Source organism: Lissotriton helveticus, chromosome 9 (assembly GCF_964261635.1).
Source record: "Lissotriton helveticus chromosome 9, aLisHel1.1, whole genome shotgun sequence".
In the NCBI taxonomy this organism is placed as follows: Eukaryota; Metazoa; Chordata; class Amphibia; order Caudata; family Salamandridae; genus Lissotriton; species Lissotriton helveticus.
In genome coordinates, this window is record NC_136070.1 from 1,171,928,035 (window position 1) to 1,171,952,407 (window position 24,373).

Below are 24,373 nucleotides of genomic sequence, written 5' to 3' on the forward strand. Positions count from 1 at the left end.
CCCAATGAATTTGCACTCCTGCAATACCCCCAAATTTCGCGCAGTACCGGATTTAAGTTATCACAGGGCTTCTCTATATAGAGTGTCATATCGTCCGCGTAAAGCGAAATGAGGAGTGTCCGGGTACTGTAAATGAGGGAATGATGGTTATGTTTTTGCCGAAGCGTAGCCGCCAAGGGTTCAATCGCAATCGCAAATAGGATGGGGGAGAGAGGGCAACCTTGGCGGGTGCCCCTTTGAACCATAAACGGGGCGGACCTAGAGCCATTGAGCAGTACAGTGGCTGTGGGCTCGTGATACAGCAGCTTCACCCAGTCTAGGAAGCTAAAGGGCATCCCCATATAATGTAAAGTGCCAAGCAGGTAATCCCGTTCTAGCGAGTCTAAGGCCTTGGTGGCGTCCAGGAATACTGCCACGGCATCGCACCTGGGATCAAGGTCCTGAAGCACGGCATGAAAGGTGCGGAGGTTGTGGGAGGTAGCTCGGTTGGGCACAAATCCGGCCTGGTCTGGCAGTACCAAACGTTCCATGAGGAGGTTGAGTCGTGTAGCCAGTACTTTGGCGAGGATCTTGGTATCGCAATTTAATAGGGACAGCGGGCGATAAGAGTCGCAATGGGAAGGGGCTTACCAGGTTTGAGCAGGGAGGTGATGAGAACTTCACGCATAGTGCGGGGTAAACTACCTTCCTCAAGTGCGGTGTAATATACCTGTTTCAATATAGGGGCCAGTATGGGGGCAAAGAGTTTATAAAAATCAATGGGGAGGCCATCCGATCCCGGGGCTTTGCCTGATCGCATGCCCATAATAGCTTCAGTTATTTCATTCAGTTCTAGTTCCACATGAAGGAACTTCTGCTGAGCCTCCCCTAGCCACGCTAGTGCAACATCTTCAAAATAGGTAGGGAGGTCAAGAGGGTCTGTTCTGTGTGAGGAGTAGAGCGACTGATAGTGGTCTCGGAATATGCGAATCAGGTCAGGGAGGTTCCTATGAATATTGCCAGCCTCATCTTGTATCTCAGTGACGTAATTAGCAAATCTAGACGGCTTAACCGTGTTCACTAACGTTTTCCCAGGCCTGTCGTCCTCACCATACACCCGGGCCATGTGAGGGCGTCCCAGGAATTTACTTTCCCTGTCCGCCACCTACGTGTATTCTGAGAGTTTATCACGCGTGCGGGCATGAAGCACGAGGTCTGCGGGGTGGCTATCAATAGAGTGCTCCAAATCTCTCAGATCAATCTCTAATTTGTGCAGATCATTACGTAGGGATTTTAAGATGCCTCCCCCCTTGGCAATGCACCATCCCCGCACAGTAACCTTAAAGGCCTCCCATACAGTGATAATGCTGTCCACATAGGAAATGTTGCGTTCAAAAAATTCCCGGATATCCTGTTCCATTTCGGCCTTGAAGACCGCGTCTCGGAGGTGTGCAGGGTTGAGTCACCAGGACAGGTAAGGGGAGCTTTCCTGAGGGATCTGTAATTTCCGGAGGACCGGGGAGTGATCGGAGAATGTGCGGGCTAGGTGGGATGCCTGTAAGAGCCAGGGAGTCACTCCCGCAGAGATGAAAACATAATCTAGACGCGCCCAGGTAGAGTGTAAGGTAGAGTAGTGCGTACCTTCCCGCAGTGTGGGATGAGCGTATTGCCAAGCATCCATCAAGTTATTACCCTCAATCACGTCACAAAGCGAGCGTTGCTTGTTAGTGTAGTGGTAGGGAAGTGGTCATAATCTGTCCAAACTTGGTCGCAGCGCCGTGTTAAAGTCCCCTCCCCAGATCACATGTGTGATGCCTAGTGTTTGGATCTTACTCCATAATGTAAGTAAAGCAGAAGGATCGTCTACATTGGGGCCATAGTAATTAGCGAACAAAACATCATGTGTATATAATCGCCCCCATACTAGACAAAATCTTCCCTCTCTATCATTGTCAATCTCTTGGGGTGAAAAAGCCACCCCACGCTTGATTAGAATTGTGACACCTCTAGCGTAATTAGAGTAGGACGAGAAGGTATGACTAGTGACCCATCTGGTAGCAAATTGCGTAGTGTGCCCAGGAGCAAGGTGCGTCTCCTGTAGGAGAGCTACATTTATGCCATGCCTGTCTAAGTACCCCAAAACTTGTCTGTGCTTTCTGGGATCGTTGAGGCCCCGAACATTCCAGGAGGCTAGTCTGATGTGCTGGCGTGTCTCAGTACTGTCCATAGTACCCATCAGTGTACATGACAAAAAACGGTGGGTAAGCACATGTCAGAAAGTTGGGCAAGGAGAAAGCCGAGGAATTAACTCCCTCCATGGAGTACAATACAAAGGTCAAAGATACTACGGAGTGAACATTACTATTATCCCCCCCCCCACCCACACCGGCTACCCCAACTTGCCAGGAAAGAATTACCCTCCTCCCTCCAAACAGTGCACTGGGACATTGCTCCCAGTCCAGAAACACCTAACTCTCAAAACACATTAGGGAACAATGGATAATGCCCTCAAGAGGGGCCGCTAGGGGCTCTCCCTATTTCACCCATCCACAACCACCTGGGTCACAGGGGGCTGATCTGACGGGATGGAGGTGAGCGGCCAGGAGTCATTTGGTGCCTTCAAGGCAATAGGAGCGTTATACATCACCAGTCAGTTGATCGTCTATGCGCCATCCAGGCCAGCTCCAGTCCTCGGTTGATACCATATAGCTCCCACTCCTCAGGAAGGTTCCGACAGGGGGGAGTGAGAGCGCGAATGGCGTCTCGCGGCCACTTCTCGTGAGGACGATCGCCTGTCACGTTTTAAATATTCTTCAGCCTGTTGGGGCGTCAGGAAAATGTGCTGTAGGCCTCGATGGTGGATCCGCAGTCTCGCTGGGTAGAGCATCGCAAACTGGATACTGCGAGATTGGAGTTGTTTCTTCACCACAAGAAACTTTCGGCGGGCTTCCTGAACCGTCTGGATGAAATCTGGATAAAAGGACAAGGTGGTATTTTCAAACTTCACATCTCCCTTCTCTCTCGCCAGTCGCAGTAATGTGTCCCTGTCACAGTAATTAAGGAATTTCATGATGATCGGACGAGGCATTGCTCCCGGAGGAGGCCTTGGTGCCAAGGAGCGGTGTGCCCGCTCGATGACCAACTGTGCAGAGAAAGAGTAGCGTCCAAAGAGATCACACAGCAGTCGCTCCATGTAGTCTTCCAGCCGGCCCATGTTGGTCGTTTCGGCAAGGCCCAGCATGCGGACATTGTTCCTCCGAGAACGTGCTTCCAACTCTTCATTTTTATCTGCTATTACTTTCAAGAGTTTGTCCATGTGCGCCATTTGTTGCCTACTTGTGGTCGCCCCATCTTCCAGATCTGACACCCTCTGTTCAGCTTCTTTAATGCGTTCTTCGTGCCAGTCAAGTTTCGCTACAACATTATCTAGTCGGTGATTCATGGAGTCAATTTTGGAGTCAATAGAAGTGAGGCTTTGTTGCATGCTCACCAGTAGAGTTTTCCAGCTGTCATCCCGCGTCTCCGGCGGGTCGTCATCCCCCTGGTTTTTTGAGTGCCCACCCGTTGTCTTGCGCTCATCAAACGGCAGTTTGGATTGTCTTGGGTCCGGTTTGCCCATTGTTGCGGGGTGCGTGGTATCGGGTTGTGTCGTAGGAGGGAGGCAGGGAGCCCCGTCACGCCTGCCCGGCTACTTTCGTAGATCCAGTGTATGTGAGCTTTCGCTCCAAGTCAACTCGGGCGCGCGTGGCCCCACCACCACTCAGCCATGGGGGTGTAAAATAGGCCCCGCTATACAGTCCGTGCACACCCAGTCGGCGAGGGTGTCCCCCCCGGCGCCGTTAATAGCCACTCGTCTCTTCAGCTTCTTGAAACGTCAGTGTCAATGCGAGGGTTCCTGCTCCAGTGGAAAAGGGTGAGGGCTTGAGGCCCGCCGGCGCGCAGCTAAATGAAAAAATGCGCCGCCGCGAGGATCAGCGTTAGCCCCCTCCACCCCCAGGAGACAGCCGTCCACGGGGGTCCAAGGGTCCCTACCTGAAAGTGATGACTGCAATAAGCACCGGCCTGGCAGTGCCACGGGCGGCGGGGTCAGTGATGCAGGGGCAGTATCACGGTCTGCTTCAAAATGGTGGCTATCCCCAGCACAGGTCTCTACAGTACGCCGCTCAGCCACCTCACACGTCCGGCCCGCTCCAGTTGGCGGCCTCCCACGCCAGCGCTCCCCTCGGAATGAGAGGGCCCACAGTTCGTTCAGGGCAGGCGGCACGTAGATGCCCCAGGAGGGGGGGGACTTACAGACCGGAGCAACAAAATGGCGACCAGTCCCGGCTGCCGCTCAGTCCCCGGCTCTCGCAGCGTACACCCCCCGCCCCGCAGCGACACCTGTGGCGATGTAGCTAGCTGCCCAGACCCTCCGGGAATGCGCCCCAGCGGGCAGTCAGGGGCCAAAGCAACGCACACAGCAGTGAGGGGCACTCAGCTGATGTCGGGTGGTCAGTGCCGGGCTTACGGTGTGTCGACTCTACGGCCCACAGTTCCCGACCTCGCGTTGTTCACCAAGCCGCCCGAGGGGACCAGCCGCCGTCCCACCTCCGGTCCGCAGCAGCTTCTCTAGCGAGATCGGGAACGCCCGGGCAGCTGCAGAGCCGAAATTTGCACCGAGTCTGCAGTGCAGGTTCTCCGTCCCAACGGTGATGTTTGCGGCAAGGTTTGGAAGGCAGGATGAGGATTATGGTGGTCTGTTCTCCCGGCTAGGTGAGAGCTTTACCCTGGAGCAGCCATTAAGGTCCAGCGCCCCCACAAAAACAAAATACTAACTTAAGACAAAATACTAACTTAAGACAAAATCCTAACTTAAGACAAAATACTATCTTAAGACAAAATACTAACTTAAGACACAAGACTAACCTTACTTCCAAGCAAGCATTCCAAGGCAAGAAGGAGTTCCCACATCCCCTCTAATTTCTTGCATGTTCCAGCCTTTATCTTGACGAAGCTTATGAAAGCCTTCCAGGGTACATTAAACAATCTCTCACAAAAACAATCCTTGAATGTTATTAACCCAAACAATTTGTGAGCCTGGCTGTGCGTGCAGATAAAGCTAAAGCCAGGCAGAGTCAGAAATCAGAATGACATGAGGCCATGTCAAAACCAATAGTAAGAAATTAATAATAATTATCAATGTACAACACAGTGCACATTTGTGCACCACTGCTTATAGCATCACATACATCTCTCAATGTACAACACAGTGCACATTTGTGCACCACTGCTCATAACCCTGCACTTCGAGACCAAAAAGTACATTCCACACCTTTCTCTCTCTCATGCTTTCAAATGCACATCCTGCATGTTCTGTTCTTGGCAAGACTGTCCTATTCCGTGACAGCTCCCACTCAAAGACTGCAAGATTACAAGCAAGAAATAAATCTTTTAAATAAACAAGGCATATGCAGGACGTTGTACATTCAGGCTAGTATAACATAACACACCAAAGTCAATTAAAATAGTGGTAGTCAAAGGTCATCTCTTAGTGTCAGACAATAAGAGTGCCTCTAGCACTACATTGAGGGAGCGGGCATTGATTGATGCCCCGCATTTATGCATCTGGTTGTCTGCTTCTCTGGCACTATCACTAAAAGATCTTTCCTCATCAAGCAGATAGGGCAAACTAAGGAATTCACTGAGATAAGGTGGGACATAAAATTAAAGGAAAACATACAGTTCTGACAGTGCCCTAATGTACTATCAACCCGATTAAGTTTAGCCGAGCAAGCCTCCTTATGGTTCCTGGGTTGAAGGTCCATAACTTGGGCATGCAGATATTGCCTTACCATAGCAGAATTGTAATTGAACTTACAACTGCCAACATCCCTTGTCTTGGCACCGTCCTGGAGCAGACAGGCTCAGATGAGCTTGCTTTTAGCATGCTTTTGGTGGCACTTACATGCCATAATATATGACTTTGAGATGTTCACCCTCAAGTGTAAATCTTCCATGAAGGTTAGGAAAGAATCCAATACAACCAGTAGACCATTTGCTGGGAGGGCAATTAGCACCGCATCATCTGCAAATAACAAAATGGGAATATGCTTCGTTCCCATTTGTGGTATGCCCTTTACCTTGGATAAAAAACATTTATTACCACCATTTATGTAAAGTAAAAACAAAAAGGGGGCTAATATCCCCCCCTTTTTTGCCACAGGTGGTTTAATTTGGAAGTGAGAGGCTGTAGCCTTACGGCTAAAGTGGTCAACCTCAAAGCTGAGAAACTGGGTTCAAGTCTCGGCAATGACACTCAACATTCTGTGATTCTGGGCAAATCACTTAAGGCTGATAGCGATGTTGTCAGGAAGGCCTCCAAATCAGATTTGGCTTTCCCAGACATGATTCATAGCACTTTTTTCCGTCCAAAACGTACACAGATCTGAATGACCAAGTACTATGTGAAGATCACATATGTGTCGTCTAAATTATTTCCAAACCCGATCCTGTCCGTATGACTTGTTTATAGCCGTATCGTGCCGGGCTATGGAGCCATAATATGACCGAGCGAGCATGATGCACAATTCAGACAGCTGCACCGTCTTGGTCTCAGCAAGACGAAATGACTGTCGGAATCATGCTTCGGGGGGCTCCAAATCTGTTACGGGGTGTGCCCATGGGTCCCACCGATCCAAGCATGCACAGTGTGGCGGACACCATAGGGTTCCCACCACAGGGCATATGTTTTTCCCCCACCCACCCCTTTTTGCTATGGGAGCCTGTGTACGTGTCCAGTATATAGGTTCCCATAGAGTTCAGTGGGAGTGCGAGCAAACCCAGTCGGGAGGCATACTGATGCATCGTACTCGCTTTTTCGGACTCCCGGACCACGGTTCACTCTGAAAGCCCTCTGGATCAGAGTCGTACAGAGGGCTTTCCTAGCGAGATCGTAATTGGCCCCTTAATCTCCCCAAAAATGAATGTGTCCATCTGTAATTAAACTGGTGCTTATGTAAATCGCTCTGATACCTGATATCTTCGGGTCCAGTTCACGCTGTACAAAACTCTGAGAAAAAACAAAACGTGCATTCACCTAAAGGGCCATAGCGGGCTTTGACTGATGCAACATTATGCAAGCGTTTTATTAAGGTGCACAGCTCGTTTTCACCCCATCTGTTCCATTAAGACAGTTAATTTCTAGCTATTTGCTAAATCAAACGCACTCAATAGGTCCATAAAGGCAAGGTTGACATATTTATTTGGAATGAAGCAGAGATTGAGGTACTTTTCCACTGTACCGATTACTGATCTAAAGCTTTTTTGTACCCTTGCGAAGATATTATTTTCAGCAGCCCAAACTTACAGACGGAACAGGAGGACTCGTCCCAGAATCTTGATGCTGGAATCTAGCAAGGAGATTGGTCTATAATATGATGGTGAAGATTTATCGTCTTTCTCGTAAATAGGCACAATAATAGCTGTCCTCCATGAATCTGGTATTAGGCCTCTCACTGTTGTTCTTATGAGATTTGTTATAGAGGTGCCCATAGGTTAATGTTAGTTTTAAAAATATCAGCTGGTAAACACTCTGGCCCAGATTCGTAGTCCCTGCACAGCACAGACTGGAAAGTCTATGCCATGCAGGAACTGTGTTGCATGCATACATGAGGGCATATGTTATGCCTCCCAGCATGCACTACAGGGCCCAGAGGCCCTCTCTGCCATGGTTGTTAGCCTACTGCTGCTTTTATACCCCCGTGCCACCACCAGGGAACGGTGCTTCCCTTGCGGCATTGATGCAGGGATGGTGGTCCGACTGCCCTAGTTGTAATAGGGCAGTTTGAGTGTGGGTGCGGCAGTGGCTGTTCCAACACTACCATGCCTCCATGAGTCTGATGGTCCCCAGACTGCCAGACATATAATCAGGGCCATAGTGTTTAACATGTACTATAGTCATGAGCATATCTAACCTATTTTCAATGTGGCAAGTTTGGCTGTTCCAAAGAGAAACACTGGAATGCAATATCAAATGTAATAATGCACAGGCCCCTTCTTTGTTCTCCTAATCAGTCAGGCTCTCAGTGGCGGCCGGTAAGTTTTGGGTGGAGGGGTGCGGACGGGACATACAAACACACAGCTCACATACACATAACACTCACAACCAGGCACACACACACAAACACATTCATTCACAACACTCTTTCCCAAACATTCACACATGCACGCATGCACGCACGCACCAAACAATGTAAAAAGAACTTAAATTCCACTTACCTTTAGCCAGCTCTGCTCTGCCTCGGAGGTTCCAGGAGGCTTGGGACTGCTGCCTTCCCTCATTGGCTGACCTTAGGGAAGGCAGCAGTTCTATCGTTATCACAGAGGGGGATGGGGTCAGGGAGACTACTGACCCCCACCCCACTCTGTGATGATGTCACTGATTGACACTTGATCCTGGGCACTTCAGGGATTAAAACTGAAGCGCCCAGGTGCGAGGCAATCAGTGACGCAATCCTGCATCACTGAGGAGAGGGCCTCAGCAACCTTTGCTGAGCTGAGAAAGTCACGCCCAACTGAGCTGTGACTTTCTCAGCCCAGCAAAGTTCAGTTCAAGCAGCCAGGAGCCAGCACTAAATGCACATGTGTGTCTCCTGGCTGCTTAAACTGAAAGTGAATAGTTTCTGTTTGGCTGACTTTTGTTCAGTCTGAAAAACACTGTTCCTATGGGGAAAAAGGGGGCAGGCGGGGCCCTTCCGCCCAAATGGACCAGCCGCTCCTGCAGGCTCCAATCCCAGCGGTGAAGGGGCTGCCCCCAGAACTAGCTTGAAGTGACCACAGAGGAAGCATTCTTAATTTCCACAGCAATATCTCTGGGGTGGTTACACAAGCTCTACACAAGTGGAGAAACAAATCACCATCTTAGATTTAGGCAAAGAGGTGCACTGAGGTATTGTTTGTAGAACGGCACATAGGTAATGCTGCAAAAATGGGTATGTTAACCCCAGGGAACTTCCACCCCATTGGTTATGGAAAAGCCAGGAGTCACCTCCACCCACACCTAGTGCCAGACGTAAATGTAGTTTTCCCAGTACCCTCCTCAGAGCACTCCCAGACCTGAGGGAGATTGAAAGAGGACTGTACTAGCTGGTTGAGACCTGAGAGGAGCCCAGAAGGACTGCATCTGCTCTCTCTCTCACTCTGTTGAGCCAAGGACAATGAAGTGGACTCCAAGGTTCATATGGCTGACCTGCTGTTCAAGCAACAGGGAAATAAAAACTGACAGGAGACATTTCCAGAAGATTTCCTGCTGACCAGTTCCAACTGAACCTGCACTGGATCTTACTGGTAGCCCCTGTTGCATTCCAGGATGTTCTGCACCCATTGGCTGGACCTGTATGGATGTCTTCTACCTCCCAGAAAACCTGGGACTTCAAAGCTTCGGCTACAAAGGCCTCCAGAGGACCCGAACAAACCTGCTAACTGAATTTGACCATGGTGTGTTGCTGCTGCACTGAAGAGTCAGGTTTCTCCCACTCAGAGTTTTTCTGTAGCAGCAAATCTGATTTAGCCGGACTTGTGGAGAAGTTATCCTGCAATGGCGCCTTCTTCTGAAACACCCTGCAGCCTTCACCCACCGTGGGCATCCGAGCTCCCAAAAAAGTTACCAAGTATGAATGAAAAAATTGTGACTGGGCAAAGGTGCCAAAAATATTCAACCAGTGAGAGACTTGGCCTCAATTAGCACATAAGTCCTGGTCTACCGAGACCTAAACCTGTCCCTGCCTCCCTTAAGCCCTTCTTCCTCCTTCATTAACCGCTCCGTGCAGTCAGTCAGTGTAGAAATTAAAGCTAAGTGAAAATGCATGACCAGGGGCTAAGAAGTAGACTCAGAAATGTGTTCTGGATTTTTGTAGCATACAAATTACTTGGTGGAAGACTTGTATCATATAATATTAGCATAGTCTATTTGGAGAGTCCTCATCTAATGAGGACTTCCACGTTTTGCTCTGTTTTACGTCTCAGTAAAGGAACAGTCAATGTAGGCAACTTGTTAAAGAAAATTAGCCCTTTATAATTTAGAACACTGGTGGTATCAGGGAAAAATTGCTTTTATTGTCACACCTAGATTCGTTACTTGGGATGATAGGATATGAGGTGTTCCAAGTTCTTCAGGTCCGATAGTCTTTATATTAAAGTATCTTTGTTCCTAATGTATCTTTATTCTTTATGTATCTTTACAGGTTTTTGGCCTTGAGATGAAGTAGGCAGCACAGGAGTCGCATAGTTCTTCTATGTGAGTGGTTTTTGATGCTTGGTTTGGCTTCTTGCCTCATATCAGACAGGATGAAGTGGAGCCTTACAAGATTCCTAACTGTTCCTTTTGTAGATATTCCAAGTTCAGACTGTCCTTCTGGCGGTTTACTTTTTTCCATTGCCTTCTAAATGATGGATTTCTGGTGTCATCCAGCTTGCTTTTCCATATTGTTTGGAGAGAGTAGTCATCTTAGTTTCAATTATGCTATTGTTGCTTAAGCTCGAAATCCCTTGGCAAAACAGAAACAGTTTGTTTAATTAAATGTTATGGCCGGTAGAACAATTACATGCACGAGATCTGAGGACTGTCTCCTTTTACAATCAGCCTGTGTCCTTCCTTTATACTAAACATGATGGGTTAGAAAAGTTTCCGGCATACCACATATGGTGAGGAATGTTGGTTGCTGGCTTTGGAGTCTAAAATTAGTTGTCTAATGGTTACTACAGGGGGTCTTGACCTCACGAAGACAAAATGTGGCCAGTGGATAACGTTTCCAGATGTCCAGCTGGCGGAGCATGTGATCACTGCATGTGCTAGGTCCTGATTGTCTGCGCCTATGCATGGGATGGATCAAGAGTTTCCTACCCGAGTGTTTGCCTGCCAGCTACACACCCTCCCACCTGTGACCCATAAATCAGCAATCATGAACCTACTTCTCGGGGCCTGCTTTACTACATATTTGTGAGTCAAGGTTGATATGGAGTTCACAATGGCCGTTTCTGTTAATAAGGAGATTTCATTTTCATTGATGAATACATCGATTTCCATATTAACAATATTATGTTTTTATCAAAGAATTAAATTAGTCTGATATGCAGCTCCTGAACCGAGATCACTGTGTGTTTAGACATTGTTGACTTGAGCTAAGGTAAGACAGTAGCAAACCAAGTCAAGCATTTAGTTCATACTATACAGGGCACCTCCCACCCCACCCCCTGGCATTCCCTAACACCCCTTCCCCTGCTCACCATTAACGCTTTGCTACAATAGGAGTTAGACAAACTCATTACTGTTGAGGTAAAGAAAGCAATACATGACCTAGCTTGTGATAATATCCCAGGGCTAGAAGGGTCTCCAACTGAATACTATGATCGGTTCTCTGTCAGGCTGGCTTAATGTTTAGTTGAGGTGTACAATGAAGCCATAAGCACTGGCATACTCCCAGCCTCTCTGAAGGAATCTCTTCTCTCAGCTCTGCTGAATCCTGATAGGGAGTTCACCCAACTCCCCTCCTAGCGCCCGGTGGTCATATTGGGCTCTGCAAAATCCTAGAGAATTAATGCTTGAGTTAACTTCCTGCCCTCATTCATCCTGACCAAACCTCGCTGCTGTACCCGCAGTCAGCATGCCTCATTTTGGACCTCAAGAAGGCCGATGATTCCTTGTCTTGTGTGTACCTGTTTGAGGTTGTACAGGCAGGAGGCCTGGGCCGGAACCTGCTGACCTATACGAAGTTGTACACAAACTCATTGTTTAAGGCACACATTAGTTGATTGATTTCACCCATCAGGACATCACTTTCTCCCCTATCCTATTCACAATCCTATTCACAATTGCCATGGAATCTCTGTCCCATTACCTTCACTTGGAGGGCCAACAGTTGGGGACCCCTCTAGACGGAACCACACATGCTGTTTCGCTCTATGCAGATGAATTATTATTATATATCTGAGATGCTTCAGCAGTCCTTAATATCAACTACTTTCTGGGACTTTGAGGAAGTAGCTGACCTCTGAGTAAACTGGGGAAAATAATGTGTCTTTCCATTTTGCAGCAATGCCCACCCCCTCAGGTAATCCAGATGGGTGACACTCAGCTAACCTGGAGGACAGCTGCAGTCCATTATCTAGGGGTACGTTTATACCACTCCCAAAAAGATCTGTTTGAGGGTAACATGAAATGTGCCTACATAAGATACATTAGATCCCAAATCCACTTAGAGTACTGTCTCCAACTTGCACTCACAGGCATGATAGGACTTTCTAAAATTATCATCCTTCTGCGCCTCCTATATTATTTTGTAAATGTTCCGGTGTTTCCCAAACGCAACATTTTCCCACACTTTGGATCAATTTTTGAGGGATTTATTGTGGGTTGAGGGGGAGCAACGTGTGGTTCTTCAAAAACTTTAACTGCCGATGGGTCAAATTGGACTTGTGGTACCATCCTTCGAAGCGTACTACCTAGCGGCACAGCGTCAATGGGTATCCAGATAGCTGGCAGGATCAAACCTTTCTGAGACACGCACAGGAGATGGTCCTCGCCCCTCCTATATAATATGCCAAAACTTACACCCCACTATCCTGATACGTTGCTCCTGGTCCCTACATATCTAATTAGGGTTTCCAGCTCACATGTAAAATCGTCCCATACGCCCCATAATTCCCCTCCAGGGCATTTAGATCTGCTTGCTGGTGTGCAGCTGTCAGAATGGCATGCACATTGCCTAGAAATGGTAGGAGACCTTTTCCATTACCTTTGAGCAAATTTGTCAGGACCAAAATATTCCCCCGGGACAGTTACCAACATATGGACAATTGCTGGCGGCACTCGATCATTATGGAGAAAACTAGATGAAGAACCGCCTACCTACGTGGTGATACACACTCTATACCTAAAGGGGGGGGAGATCAACTTATTAAAAAGCTAATTAGTGAACACACGGCCATCTCTCTAGTTAACCTTTGTGGTCTCTAGGAGGAGGACTTTACAAGGCCTCTTCATGATACTGAATGGTCTAGAGCCCTGGATACCTCTAAGACTGTTTTGAAGAATGCCCATATTAAGAAAATGCAATATATGATCCCTTGCAAGCTCTATCTTACACCCTCTCAACTTAATCATATGTTTCCTGCAGCCAACTTCACTTGTCCTAGATGTCTCCCCCAGGTTGCCAACCTTCTGCACATGCTTTGGTCCTGCCCCAGCCTAGCAGGTTATTGGCACATAATATATACTGCATTAACCACGGTCACAGAACTTACCACGTTAAATTCATGAGTAGCTGCTGCCTAAAAGTATTTTCCACGACAAAAAAAAATCACAGGGTTCACCAACCTCGCCCTCCTACTGGCCTAACATTTACTAAGCACGCATTGGAAAGACCAACACCCCCGCTCTCTCTCAATGGCGCAACATACTACTTCGATGGGAAGTTGCAGAAAGCGCTGCACTGCAATGGGAGGAGGTCCGTTGTATACACCAGCGCCTTAAAGCTACTGCCTGGGATACTATGCCTATTTAGGACAAAGAACTGGCTAACAAGGACATCTCTCACTCACAGGGGCACATTGAAAGGTCATAGGTCCCTGGCTACCCTCCCCCCTCCATCATAATATGCTAAGTAGTATATCATAATCGCTTGTGCTTTCCCTAGTTTCTTTTTCCAAGTTCTGCAACCCATCCCCATTTTTCAATGGGTTCCCCTCATCCTTCTAGGACACATAGGGAGACAATTTTGACAGGGCAGCACGTAGCCGAAGGACTCTGGCATTTTACATCATTATAAGCCAGTGAAATTTACTATTAGGCGATTGTTTGTGCTTAAAAAAGAATGCCACCCATGTGTTGCTCTCATCCTGCTACATCTGCTAATGTCTAAAGTTGATAAAACTCAATACAAATCATTTAATCATCAGCAAACCAAGTTATTTTAATGGTCTGACAGATGTTTTAGCCATGTGGTCATCGAAGTGGTATTGTGGGATGTTGAACTGAGTTGTGCCATGATCCCTTGGCATTACCAGCCCAACACACATTATATTTGCTGGTAAATGAGATAATAATAATTGGGGCAAAATATTGCATCTGAAATACATCAACTTGAGTAGTATGACTCGTAACTATTTTTTTCAGCAGTTACATGTTGGATACAACTGGAAATAGAGAGATATTTTTGTGAAACATGGTACTGAAGTTCCCCGCTATGCCAATATATGTTTTAACATGTTGTCTGAGGCAAAGTATACAAATAGGTCTGGAAATGTGAGATTGTAAGATTGAAGCTGTTAGGCAAAGTGAAATTAAGAGGTGAATGAGAGCATTGGACGACTGGAGAAAGACAATTGAGGATTCATTTTTAGTTGAATCTTCCATGAAACATAGGTACACCTCCTTTAGTATTCTTAGTGCTTGTATTTCCTATGAGCATTTTATAATCAACAAGGATAGATTAGTATAGGATAGGTCCAAAATTCCCTCCTGAGCTAGATATCAAGGATGAAAAGTAGGTCAATATCCGAGTTTGATAGGAGGTTGTTGATATCTTTGTTTGGTTTGGTTGCAAGATTTTGCATTAATGAGAAGAATGGAGAGTTGGTGTGCCATCTATAATGGACTAAGCATGTTTCTAGTTCGAGTGAAGACAAAAATATGGTGTAGAATCATTCTCTGAGTTCAGCAAGCAGAGAAATGACGTTAGAGGAACGGCGAGGGAGACTAAGGAGTTGAAGACTAGAAGGTTAGGTGTTGAGAGGGAAGAGATGAAAAGAGTGGTGAAATCATGAAATGATAAGCTGCTGGAGTAAGGATAGGTGCAGTGCTAAAATGATAGGAGTATGGGTATAGTAGGAGGAAGTACAAGATGAGGCTTTTGTCATGCTAGGTTTGGAGAGTGGGGGTTGGCAGTAAGAGATGGTAGAGGGAAAGAGATATTCAGTTTAAACATTTACATACAGGATTGGAGTGAATCAGAGGCTGGTAAGGAGAGATACCATGGGAAGAGGAGGAGAGGTAGGTTGTAAGCAAAGTGAGGGAGTGTGGCAAGGAGGGTGATTTCATAGGAATTTGTAATGAAGAGGGTTAGGTGTTAAAGTAAAACAAATTAGAGCACGTAATGAGAAGAGGATGTGAGACAGAAAGGAGAAATATAAGTGAGACATATCAGGATGAGGCATAGTTGTTAAGAAGATGCAATAAGAATGAGGTGCAAGGTGTTAGGTTTTGCTGAGGATGAACAGATCAACTGAGAGAAGTTAACTAGGTGTAATACAGTATGGAGATGGGTTGGGCAAGGTGGTGGAAACTATATTAGGTAGGAGGAACCTGGCATGCTAGGTGGAAGTGTTTAAATAACCTTTTGTCAGGATGTTGATAGGTTATATATTCTGTAGCAGAGAGGTTAGATTTAGGGTGAGGTGCTAAGCTTAGAGGGATTACTTCTGAGACAACATTTAGATGATATGGTTGGTTGTTGATTTGGTGTTTTCATTAGATCAGATAGGTTGAATTCTTGACATCAATATATATTCCATGGTTTGATTTAAGTGAAGAGTAGAGGACTGATCTGAAGCTGATGATGCAAGGTTACCAAGATCGAGGAGGATACTTTACATTTGATGTAGGTTGGAGTTTGGATGGAGTAAAAGAATTTAACTTTGAAGCAAACAGTATATCTATGCCACAAATTGCACAAAACGGACGGCAAAGGTCATTATATAGTTGTGGTTGCTAGAAATGGCATGATATAACTTTGTGGATGGTTTCATAGATAAATCATAGTTTCAAATTTGTGATGACCTCTTCTTGGTGACTCTGGTGTAATAAATAGTGTGCAGCTAAGCCCCAGGGCCAGCTAGAAATTTCATTTGGAATATAAAATGTTTCTTTCTGGATTTGGTGAAAGTGCATCTCTCATGAGCAGCTGTGGTTTGGTAGAGTAAATAAAAAGATGAACTTTCCACCAAAAGCTTGTGTATGTGGCAACTCTCAGGAGCAGACTACTGTGCAGCCATGGATATATTGAATATCTACCACTGCAGTGGACTAATGGGACAAATGTGATGGTGTTATTGGCAAATCCTGGCAAATATTATTATAAACCAAATGGCCACTGAAAATCCTTGAGAGATGTCTGTCCTTGAAGTTAAACAAGTGAATATTTTACCTTAGTGAAAATGTGAAAATGTACTCCTTTTTCCAAAACTCTAATTCTGGCATAAAATCGTTGTGGGAATGTTTCTTTCTGGTGTCTAGTGTACAGAGGTATCCTTCAAACAATCCTAAAGTTTGGACATTCTGATGCTGTAAAAAATTGTATTGATGATTTGACATACATACAATGCTTTGACATGTGATCAGTGGATCTATGTATGAGGTCAATCGAAGTGGAGTGAGGGCACAGCTCTTTAAAAATGAAGAATTTCCGGCCGTAGCAGATCTATGAGTTCAATCTAGTAGCAGTATTGATGCATCTCAGGAAATATTGAATTAGACCTATGTTGGGCTTCATACGCTGGCAATGCTCTTACCTGCTGTAACTCAAAAATATTATGCAATATTAGAACAATTTCAAATAATAATCACATGAATCAGTAATTATATAGAGTTTGCTTGTTAATATCGGTGAATGAGATGTCAATTTATGCCATAATATATGTACACATATCAATATCAAATTTGGTGAATGTGATGTCAATTTATGTCACAATATATGTACACATAACAATGTCAATTCCGGTAAATACGATGTCGGTGTACGTCATGACAAATGTATGCATAATAATAAAAATGTCAGTAAATGCAATATCATTGACTGCCATGTTATATACACACGTAATAGCAAACTCTTATTATTGCTGCTGAATACACCCGAGATGACATCTCCATCAACCCCTAGTCAGATGTAGGTGTTCAGACAGGTCTTACAACCCAAACCCGTGCCTACTGATTGGTTGGTTACAGGTGGGATTACACTTAGCCCGTAGACAAACACACAAACAGGGAAAAACCAGATCGATCCCACAGATAGGCAGCTACACCCTAACAGGTTCGAGGAGATTGGCCCCAATAAAACACGTTTGGCCAAAGGGGGGCACGTTCCCAAAATACCACAAAGTCAGATGCCACATGTAGTTAGGAACACTCAGCCAATCAGAACACAGCATGCATACTACACGCAGTGATCACGCGCTTTCTATGCCAGACGCCTGGACACACACACTTTGGCCCACATTAGGTTGCACAAAGTCGAGAGCCACCTATGCCCCCTTATCAGATAGTTGAATTTGTGGCTCATGACTTTGCCTAGAAAATGTGTAATTGGTTATTGCAGTTCAAGAACTATATATAATGCCGGCCAAAACCTCGGTATATCGACACATGCTTCAGACATGCCTCTGTAGCTGTTCTCCTGGCTGCTGCGTTTAATTAAACCAACTCATTCCTGTTTTGCCAAACGCTTCTTGTTTTTCCATTTTTCTAAATAAATTCATATCCGAGTGAGTTTAGATTTGGTGTAATTCATGTGAAGTATTCCTAAATATCAATTTTAAAGTATTTTCTCCAAGTAGTTCTGACTTACTCCAGGCATTGAATGGTTTCCTCCAAAAGATATGCAATCTAGTTGCTCGGTGACCACAGGGCAGACTCGCTGCAATTTCACCTACAAGTTTAGCACCAGAGACATAAAAGCTGGGGAAAGTATGTCCCTTTAATCTATTGATTCATTTGATTTCCAAATCTGCCTTGTCCTTTATTCATAGGACCATTGATGGAGTGAACTACCCAGGGACTATCAAGAAAAAAGAGGAAGCACAAGAGCAGTACAATCGAGCTATCTCCCGTGGGGAAAGTGCTGGCCTGGTCAAGTAAGGATCAATTTTATTGAGTAAAATACTTTTGTGTACGGGCTTAACTAAAAAGGTTCATGACGTGAGCTAAGCTGAGTTCCTTGTAGTCTAATATTTCAGATAACTTTAGATGCAAGATGTGGGTAGGTGTTGGGAGGACTTTATTTCTACCGAACTATATAGAGGAAAGTGTAATATCACAAATACATTTTGGAGAATGTAAAATTGTAGCCTTGTATTATTTTGTTTTCTCTTATGCGTATGTGAAGCAGCTCCGAGAAGTCAATTTTCTAACTAATGAAAGCGAAACTGAACATTGCATGGATATTCCCATTTTAAATATTTTGAGAGCTAATTCAAAAAGCTGTGTATGAGTACATTAAAGAGTACCACAGATGTATGTTTTTATGTACTTCAAAATGCCTCTGTGAATAGGACAGATGTTATTTATCCCAGTCACGTTCATTGCCACAACATTAAAGTTATTTTTTGTTAATGTAATCAATCACGCAACATAAGGCCGACATGACATAGCAAAACACACATGACTATTGAACTTCTTTCAGAGATGTCTGTCTTCGGAAGCAGAAAGTGAATATTGTACTTAAGTGAAAATGTGAATGTGCATTCATTTTGGAATGAAAACCCTTGCCATGGACTGCATTATTGTGTGAGTTGTGCACGTCTTTCAGTTTGGAAATACAGGGAACTAAAGGGCATATTTACAAGCCCCTTTCAGTGACCTTGTGATGGTGATAGGGGCCTCGCCTTATTTACAAGGCAGCGTTAAACCTCTTAACGTGGCTTAACGCAGCCTTGTAAATAAGGCCCCCTTTCATGCTATGTTTAGCGAGAAAGGGAAGGGCAATGGGTGTTGCTGTGGGCGTTCCACTGCAACTCCCATTGATTCTGACGCTGCCTCCTATTTACAAGAGAGGCGTAAATAGGAGGCTGCTCCACAATTAAGACCAGGGAAAACCTGGTCTTACCCTGGCGCAACGAGGAGAAATGTTTAATTTCTCCTCGTTGTTGCTGTTTTTGCACAACGCAGCACACATGGAAACACCAAAGCACCAATGATTGTGTATGAACAGCAAGGTCCCCCTTCCTGCACAGAAATAATCATTTTTTTAAATGCCTCTTTCCAACGTTTCTGTGTGCTGCATTAAGCAGCACACATAGAAGTTACTAAGCAGCATTTAAAGAATGTTTATGTGCAGGAAGGGGGACATTCCTGCACATAAATAATCTTCTCCTGCATGCAGACACTCTTGCACTATGGTGCAAGTGTGCCTGCATTGGCGCTAGGCTTTAAAGTGTAGGGGGTAAGCGCAGGGCTACACCATATTGTTGTAAACATGGTGCAGCCCTGCTTTTCAGAAGTGGCAGAGCATGTCGTTAAGCAAAAGAGGCTAATGACATGCTCCGCCACTTCTTTGTAAACATCCCCCTAAGATTGTCGACTAGACACACAATCATTGATAGTGACACATGTTGTCTTATATTTACGGGAGACAACATAACATATTTGTTGGGTATGCCAACTTTTTTTGTAGACATGTGCTTAATTTATGGATCTATTGATATTTGTATCTCCAAATGTCTTACTCATGCCTCTGGACGGTAATTTTATTCTTGCTGACCAGAGCAGAGATTTTGACAAGAATTGAACAGATTACAAAATAAGCAACGTAGGCACAGGCCTATGGGCCCCACTCCTTTTAGTGTTCCTGCGACAACGGTTCAAAATATGATTGATCTGAACTTGAAGAAAATTACAATCAAGCTTTCATAAATCATTTACAAAAGATAGAAAAAATTATTCAACTCAAAGACACGATAACGTTACATTAATGACTCTATAAATGGTTGGTAAAATAAAAAGCACATTAGGAGATAATATGCAAGGGGGCCCCTGAAATGTCGACTACCTAGGGGCATCAACTTATTTATTAATTTATTTATTGCATTTGTAGAGCTACCTGTCAGGGATCCTGGCGCATCCTGGCGCTAAAAAAGTGAATGAACTGGCCTACCTCCTTCAGGACCTTAAAAACCCCTTAGATCTTACAGGGTGTAATACAGCACTGTTGACAAGGAGGTGCTACAATAGAGAAAATCCCACTGGCAATGATTCTATTTGTATTCACTAGAGTTGGATCCTAAACAAAGAGAAAAATGTAAAGTGACACTGGAGTTGTGTAGACAGTTATCAGGGATTCAGATGGGAAGTAGCAAACCATGTGATGCCAATCCTTCAAAGTGTTATGTGACAAATGGACCCAAATGTATGTTTATTCTCACACTTGCATTACAACCATGTTGATCCTCTTCATATAAGCCATGCTCTGAGTGTGAGTGTAGGTCATCAAGACATGCAACCAACTTACTATGACCTGGTTATAATTATACATGTCACTAACTTTGGCAATCCAGTGAGGAGTTTCTGAAGGGCTTTAATCCCTACCAAGCATCACTGGGATTACCCCTCCAAGTGATGTCATTTGAGATGTCATCAGTGATGTCAGTGACCATCTCATGAGTGATGTAGAATGTGAGGACATGAGCAGTGCATTGCATGGGCATGAGTTATAGTTAGGTGCTGAATTTCACTGGTTGTGTACGAGTGAAACGTGAGCCTAACTATAAAGTCTCTGTAACCTTTGGATTTTTCTGTGAATTTCTATTTTTTATTTTATTCCATTTCCTAACTATAATGAACCTGTAACCTTTGTTTTTTTAAGAAAATTTCTAAGGCTTTTTAAATGATAATGCCTAACTATACTGGCCCCGAGGTCCCTCAACATCCCAGATGACTTGATTCTCCAACCAGTAGTGCACCAGGGAAGAAAGTGACCCACATGGGGACACCCGGGTCACTCAGGGGCATATGTATGAAAGTTTGTTTTTGCGATTCTCAAATAGTGAATTTTGGAGAATCGCTATTTGAGAATCACAAAACGAGATGTATGTAGGATTTGCAAAAAGATTTGCGAATTCTACATATTCCTTAATTGCGAATCGTGAAGTGCGATTCGCAATTAAGGAAACCCTTCACATTCATTCCTTTGGGCCTAGAGGCCCATAGGAATGAATGGGAGGACATTCTCCATTTGCGATTAGCAATTAGAGAAACGCAAATTGAGAATGCAATTTCAAGGTTGCAAGGGTGTAAAAAGGACACCCTGTTGCACCCCTTAAATAAGCATGGGTGCACATGTGGCGCACATAGATGCCCTAAGGGCATCTATGTGCGGCACATTGCAATTTGAAAAATGCAAAAAAATGCATTTTTCAAAGAAATCGCAAATTATCACCAACTTGAAGTTGGTGGTAATTTGCGATTCCTTAAGTCCAAATTGCACTTTTTCTGTGCTTCTTACATTGCATTTAAGGAATCGCAATTTGTTATTCCTTAAATGCAATCGCAGAATAGGGAATTGCAAATTTTGCGATTCCTTATTTTGCGAGGCAGATTTTCATTAATACATACAACTAAGCCGAATTGCGATCACAAACGCTCTGCGAATTTTGGCATTTGTGATCGCAATTTGGAATGATACATATGGCCCTCAGGCTTTCTGTACCAAATGAAGAGTCGGTGAGACAGTAGAGAATACAAACCAATAACTGTTTATTCATATGCACTCAGAGTGGAGCCTCATTTGTACAGTCGCTTGGAGTGCTACAGAGGGAACTGAAATCAACAATCATAGAGATACATTGTGTATGTTTCATAGCTGGGCAAAAACACACCCACTGTGGAATTTTACAAGCAGATGCAGCTGGGCAGTGAAATACAAAAAAAAGGTTTTAGCGCTCGTATGTTACACAAACTTACACAAACTTACATAGTGCAAGGTCGTTCTTGAACCCACCACCAGACAAGCGGGAGAGGGCCTCTATCTAGTGAGAAAGCTATGTGCTGACATGAACAGTGTACTCATTACTGAAACAAAACCTAATATTGCAAAAACAAAACTCAGGATAGGGTGTTTCTCGGAGTTGAACAAAATCAGTTTAGAAAAGCCTAAAATGGCGCCTAAAAAGAAAATGGTGCAACAAATGCTAATTTACATAGGTTACTACTTGAGCGCAAATGGGTACTCATTTTAGCATGGGCTAAACATTGTCTACTGTAGCTAAGGAAAAGAAAATTGCAAGCAATAATAATGTAGCAAATTAGGGTACAGTACAGTTATGAGCACTCCATACTATCAGCATCAGAAAGCGAAACAGCAAGGAGGGATGAATTCCTTCATCGACATTCATCAGATCATCAACATCCTTCTGAAGCATTATAGCGGCATTGGTATCATGGATTTATATCTTCTTTTTGGGTGTGAGAATAGTGGTACAATAGGAACAGCATGAAGGAAGATACTGGACAAGAACACCAAAAAGCACCAATACCACAATAAGATAAATCGCTTTCTCAAGAACCCAGCCCCCCACTACCAAAAAGGGACCAACTCCAATTTCCACTTTCCATTCCTTTGGCATTTTCAAGAATATCCAAAATGTGTTTGGTAATATTCTTTTCCATATTCTTGATCCCGACCACACACTGATTGCCAACTACTGCGAATACACCAGCATTCTTAGCTAGAATAAAATCCACTACATATCTAGTCTGTTCCGAATATATCTGCATACTCTCCAACTGAGTGGTGATGTCATACAAACCTGCTACTGTAGTATTAGAGAGAATTTGCAGCTTGCATCCAAAGTATTCTCTCCCCTGGCCATGGAAGTACCACCCAATGTGATGAAGGACGCAGCCCTCTAGGGCCACACGGGTACTCACGACCACCTGCTATGTCTTCCAGAATGAAGAGTTGGTCAGACAGTAGAGAATAAAAACTTACATTTATTACAGGTATATTCTCTGCAGAGTCAGACTTTCACACTAGGATGTCTGTTAAGGGGACTGGCTCCCCAACGTTCACTAATAGTTGAAAAACCTTTCAGGAGACTTCGGCCATGCCTCTGGTGGAAAAGTACTGGTCAAAGCCGGGCACGAACAAAGGAGGCACAGAGAGATGAGCTAACACCTGCTAGATGGACACGCTATCAGCGGCCCAAGGCCGCTGTGCCGAGTCTCAGCGCCTCCTAACGTGGGAGCAGAGCTACATGAATACAATGGAATGCAAAAGCAAAATAATTGTCCTGTTAGCAAGTCAAGTTGCAGCCTTGAACAGAGAAATATAATGGAATACATTGTTCTGCTGAGGCAAGTGATTCTGATTCTAAGGCTTAACACTGGCACAGTAGAGGCAGTCTAATAAGAGTTACGAAATACAAAATGGATTCACACTGGCTAATGAAAACTTGCATGTTACCGCGATAACTCAGTGGGCTGCATAACGTGAACATAATTACATGTATTTTAGTCACACATTGCCAACCTAATATAACATGGTGAGTGCAATATGGGAACTGGGAATTTTGAATCTAACAGACCCTCCTTTTAGCATGTGTGGCTAAAACCTTTATTGCTATCCGTAGGGTCTTTACAATTCTAGTGGTGGGGAGACAGTACATAGTCATCTATTGGTCAGAGCAAGGTGAAAGCAAAGGCAAGCATTTCAGTAATCAAACAGACCTTCATCAATGACCATAATTGACTGAACTTCCTGCAACATCATGTTGGAGACTTTATTATCATGACCAGAAATTCTAGGAGTTAAGCTTAGTCACACAGTAAGTGCAGCATACCAGGAGGCAGTGAATACACAGGCAACAAGTAAAGATAAGGGGCTAGTTTGCCCCAGGTTCAACCTTGCGTCCATTGGCAGTAGAGCCTTCTCTAATACCATCCCTCAGGCTTGGACCCGCCTACCAGCTGATCTCCGGATGGAAACAAATCTCCTCCCTTTTAGGAAGTATTTGAAGACTGTGCTTTTCCTGGAGGCGTGGGGACCTCTTTGAGCGGATAGCTCGGTGTTCTGCTGATGATGTATGTCCGCTGATAGCGCTTAGAGACCTCTGGGTGATAAGGCGCTCTACAAGTGTATGATAACATAACATAACATAATACCTGCAATACCAATCAAGACAAGTAGAATCTGCCAACCCCAGGACACTACTAGACCCCAGAGCCATCCTGTGAGGGACCAAGAGCCATTGTCCTCATGAATTTCTGAGGCAAGTTTGTGCAATTTCTTTATGGCAGAATAGAAAGTCAGGGCACTATCTGGTATGTATACACAGCAGCTGCTCCCTATGATGCGACAGACTCCACCCCTATCGGCTAGGATAACATCTAAGATCATTCGATTTAGAAGCGAGACAAGTCTCGTAGCCTGGAGCTCAACTGCAATATTAGTCAATATACCTGCAGTAGTATTAATGACTCCCTCAACTACTCTGGGCAAATGTCGAATGTTAAGGCTATTGAACATGGGACCTTAGAAAGGCAGCCCAGACTCTGTGTGACCAATGAACAGAGGCTTGGATAGCTCCTATTTCTAGAGGGACAGGCTCGTTCAAAATATTGTTGTTCTCCTTACCTCTCTGTGTCCAGGTCAAC

General features: G+C 44.7%; 1 protein-coding gene across 5 annotated transcripts in view; it reads left to right on the forward strand.

Annotated features, from left to right (window-relative positions):
- LOC144782331 (inter-alpha-trypsin inhibitor heavy chain H4-like) overlaps positions 1–24,373 on the forward strand; it is a 473,908-nt gene that overhangs the window by 53,479 nt on the left and 396,056 nt on the right. For all 5 annotated transcript variants that reach the window (XM_078661646.1, XM_078661649.1, XM_078661648.1 and 2 more), the window contains exon 3: positions 17,755–17,859. In XM_078661646.1, coding sequence (XP_078517772.1) covers positions 17,755–17,859 — 105 coding nt within the window. The remainder of the gene's footprint in view (positions 1–17,754; positions 17,860–24,373) is intronic.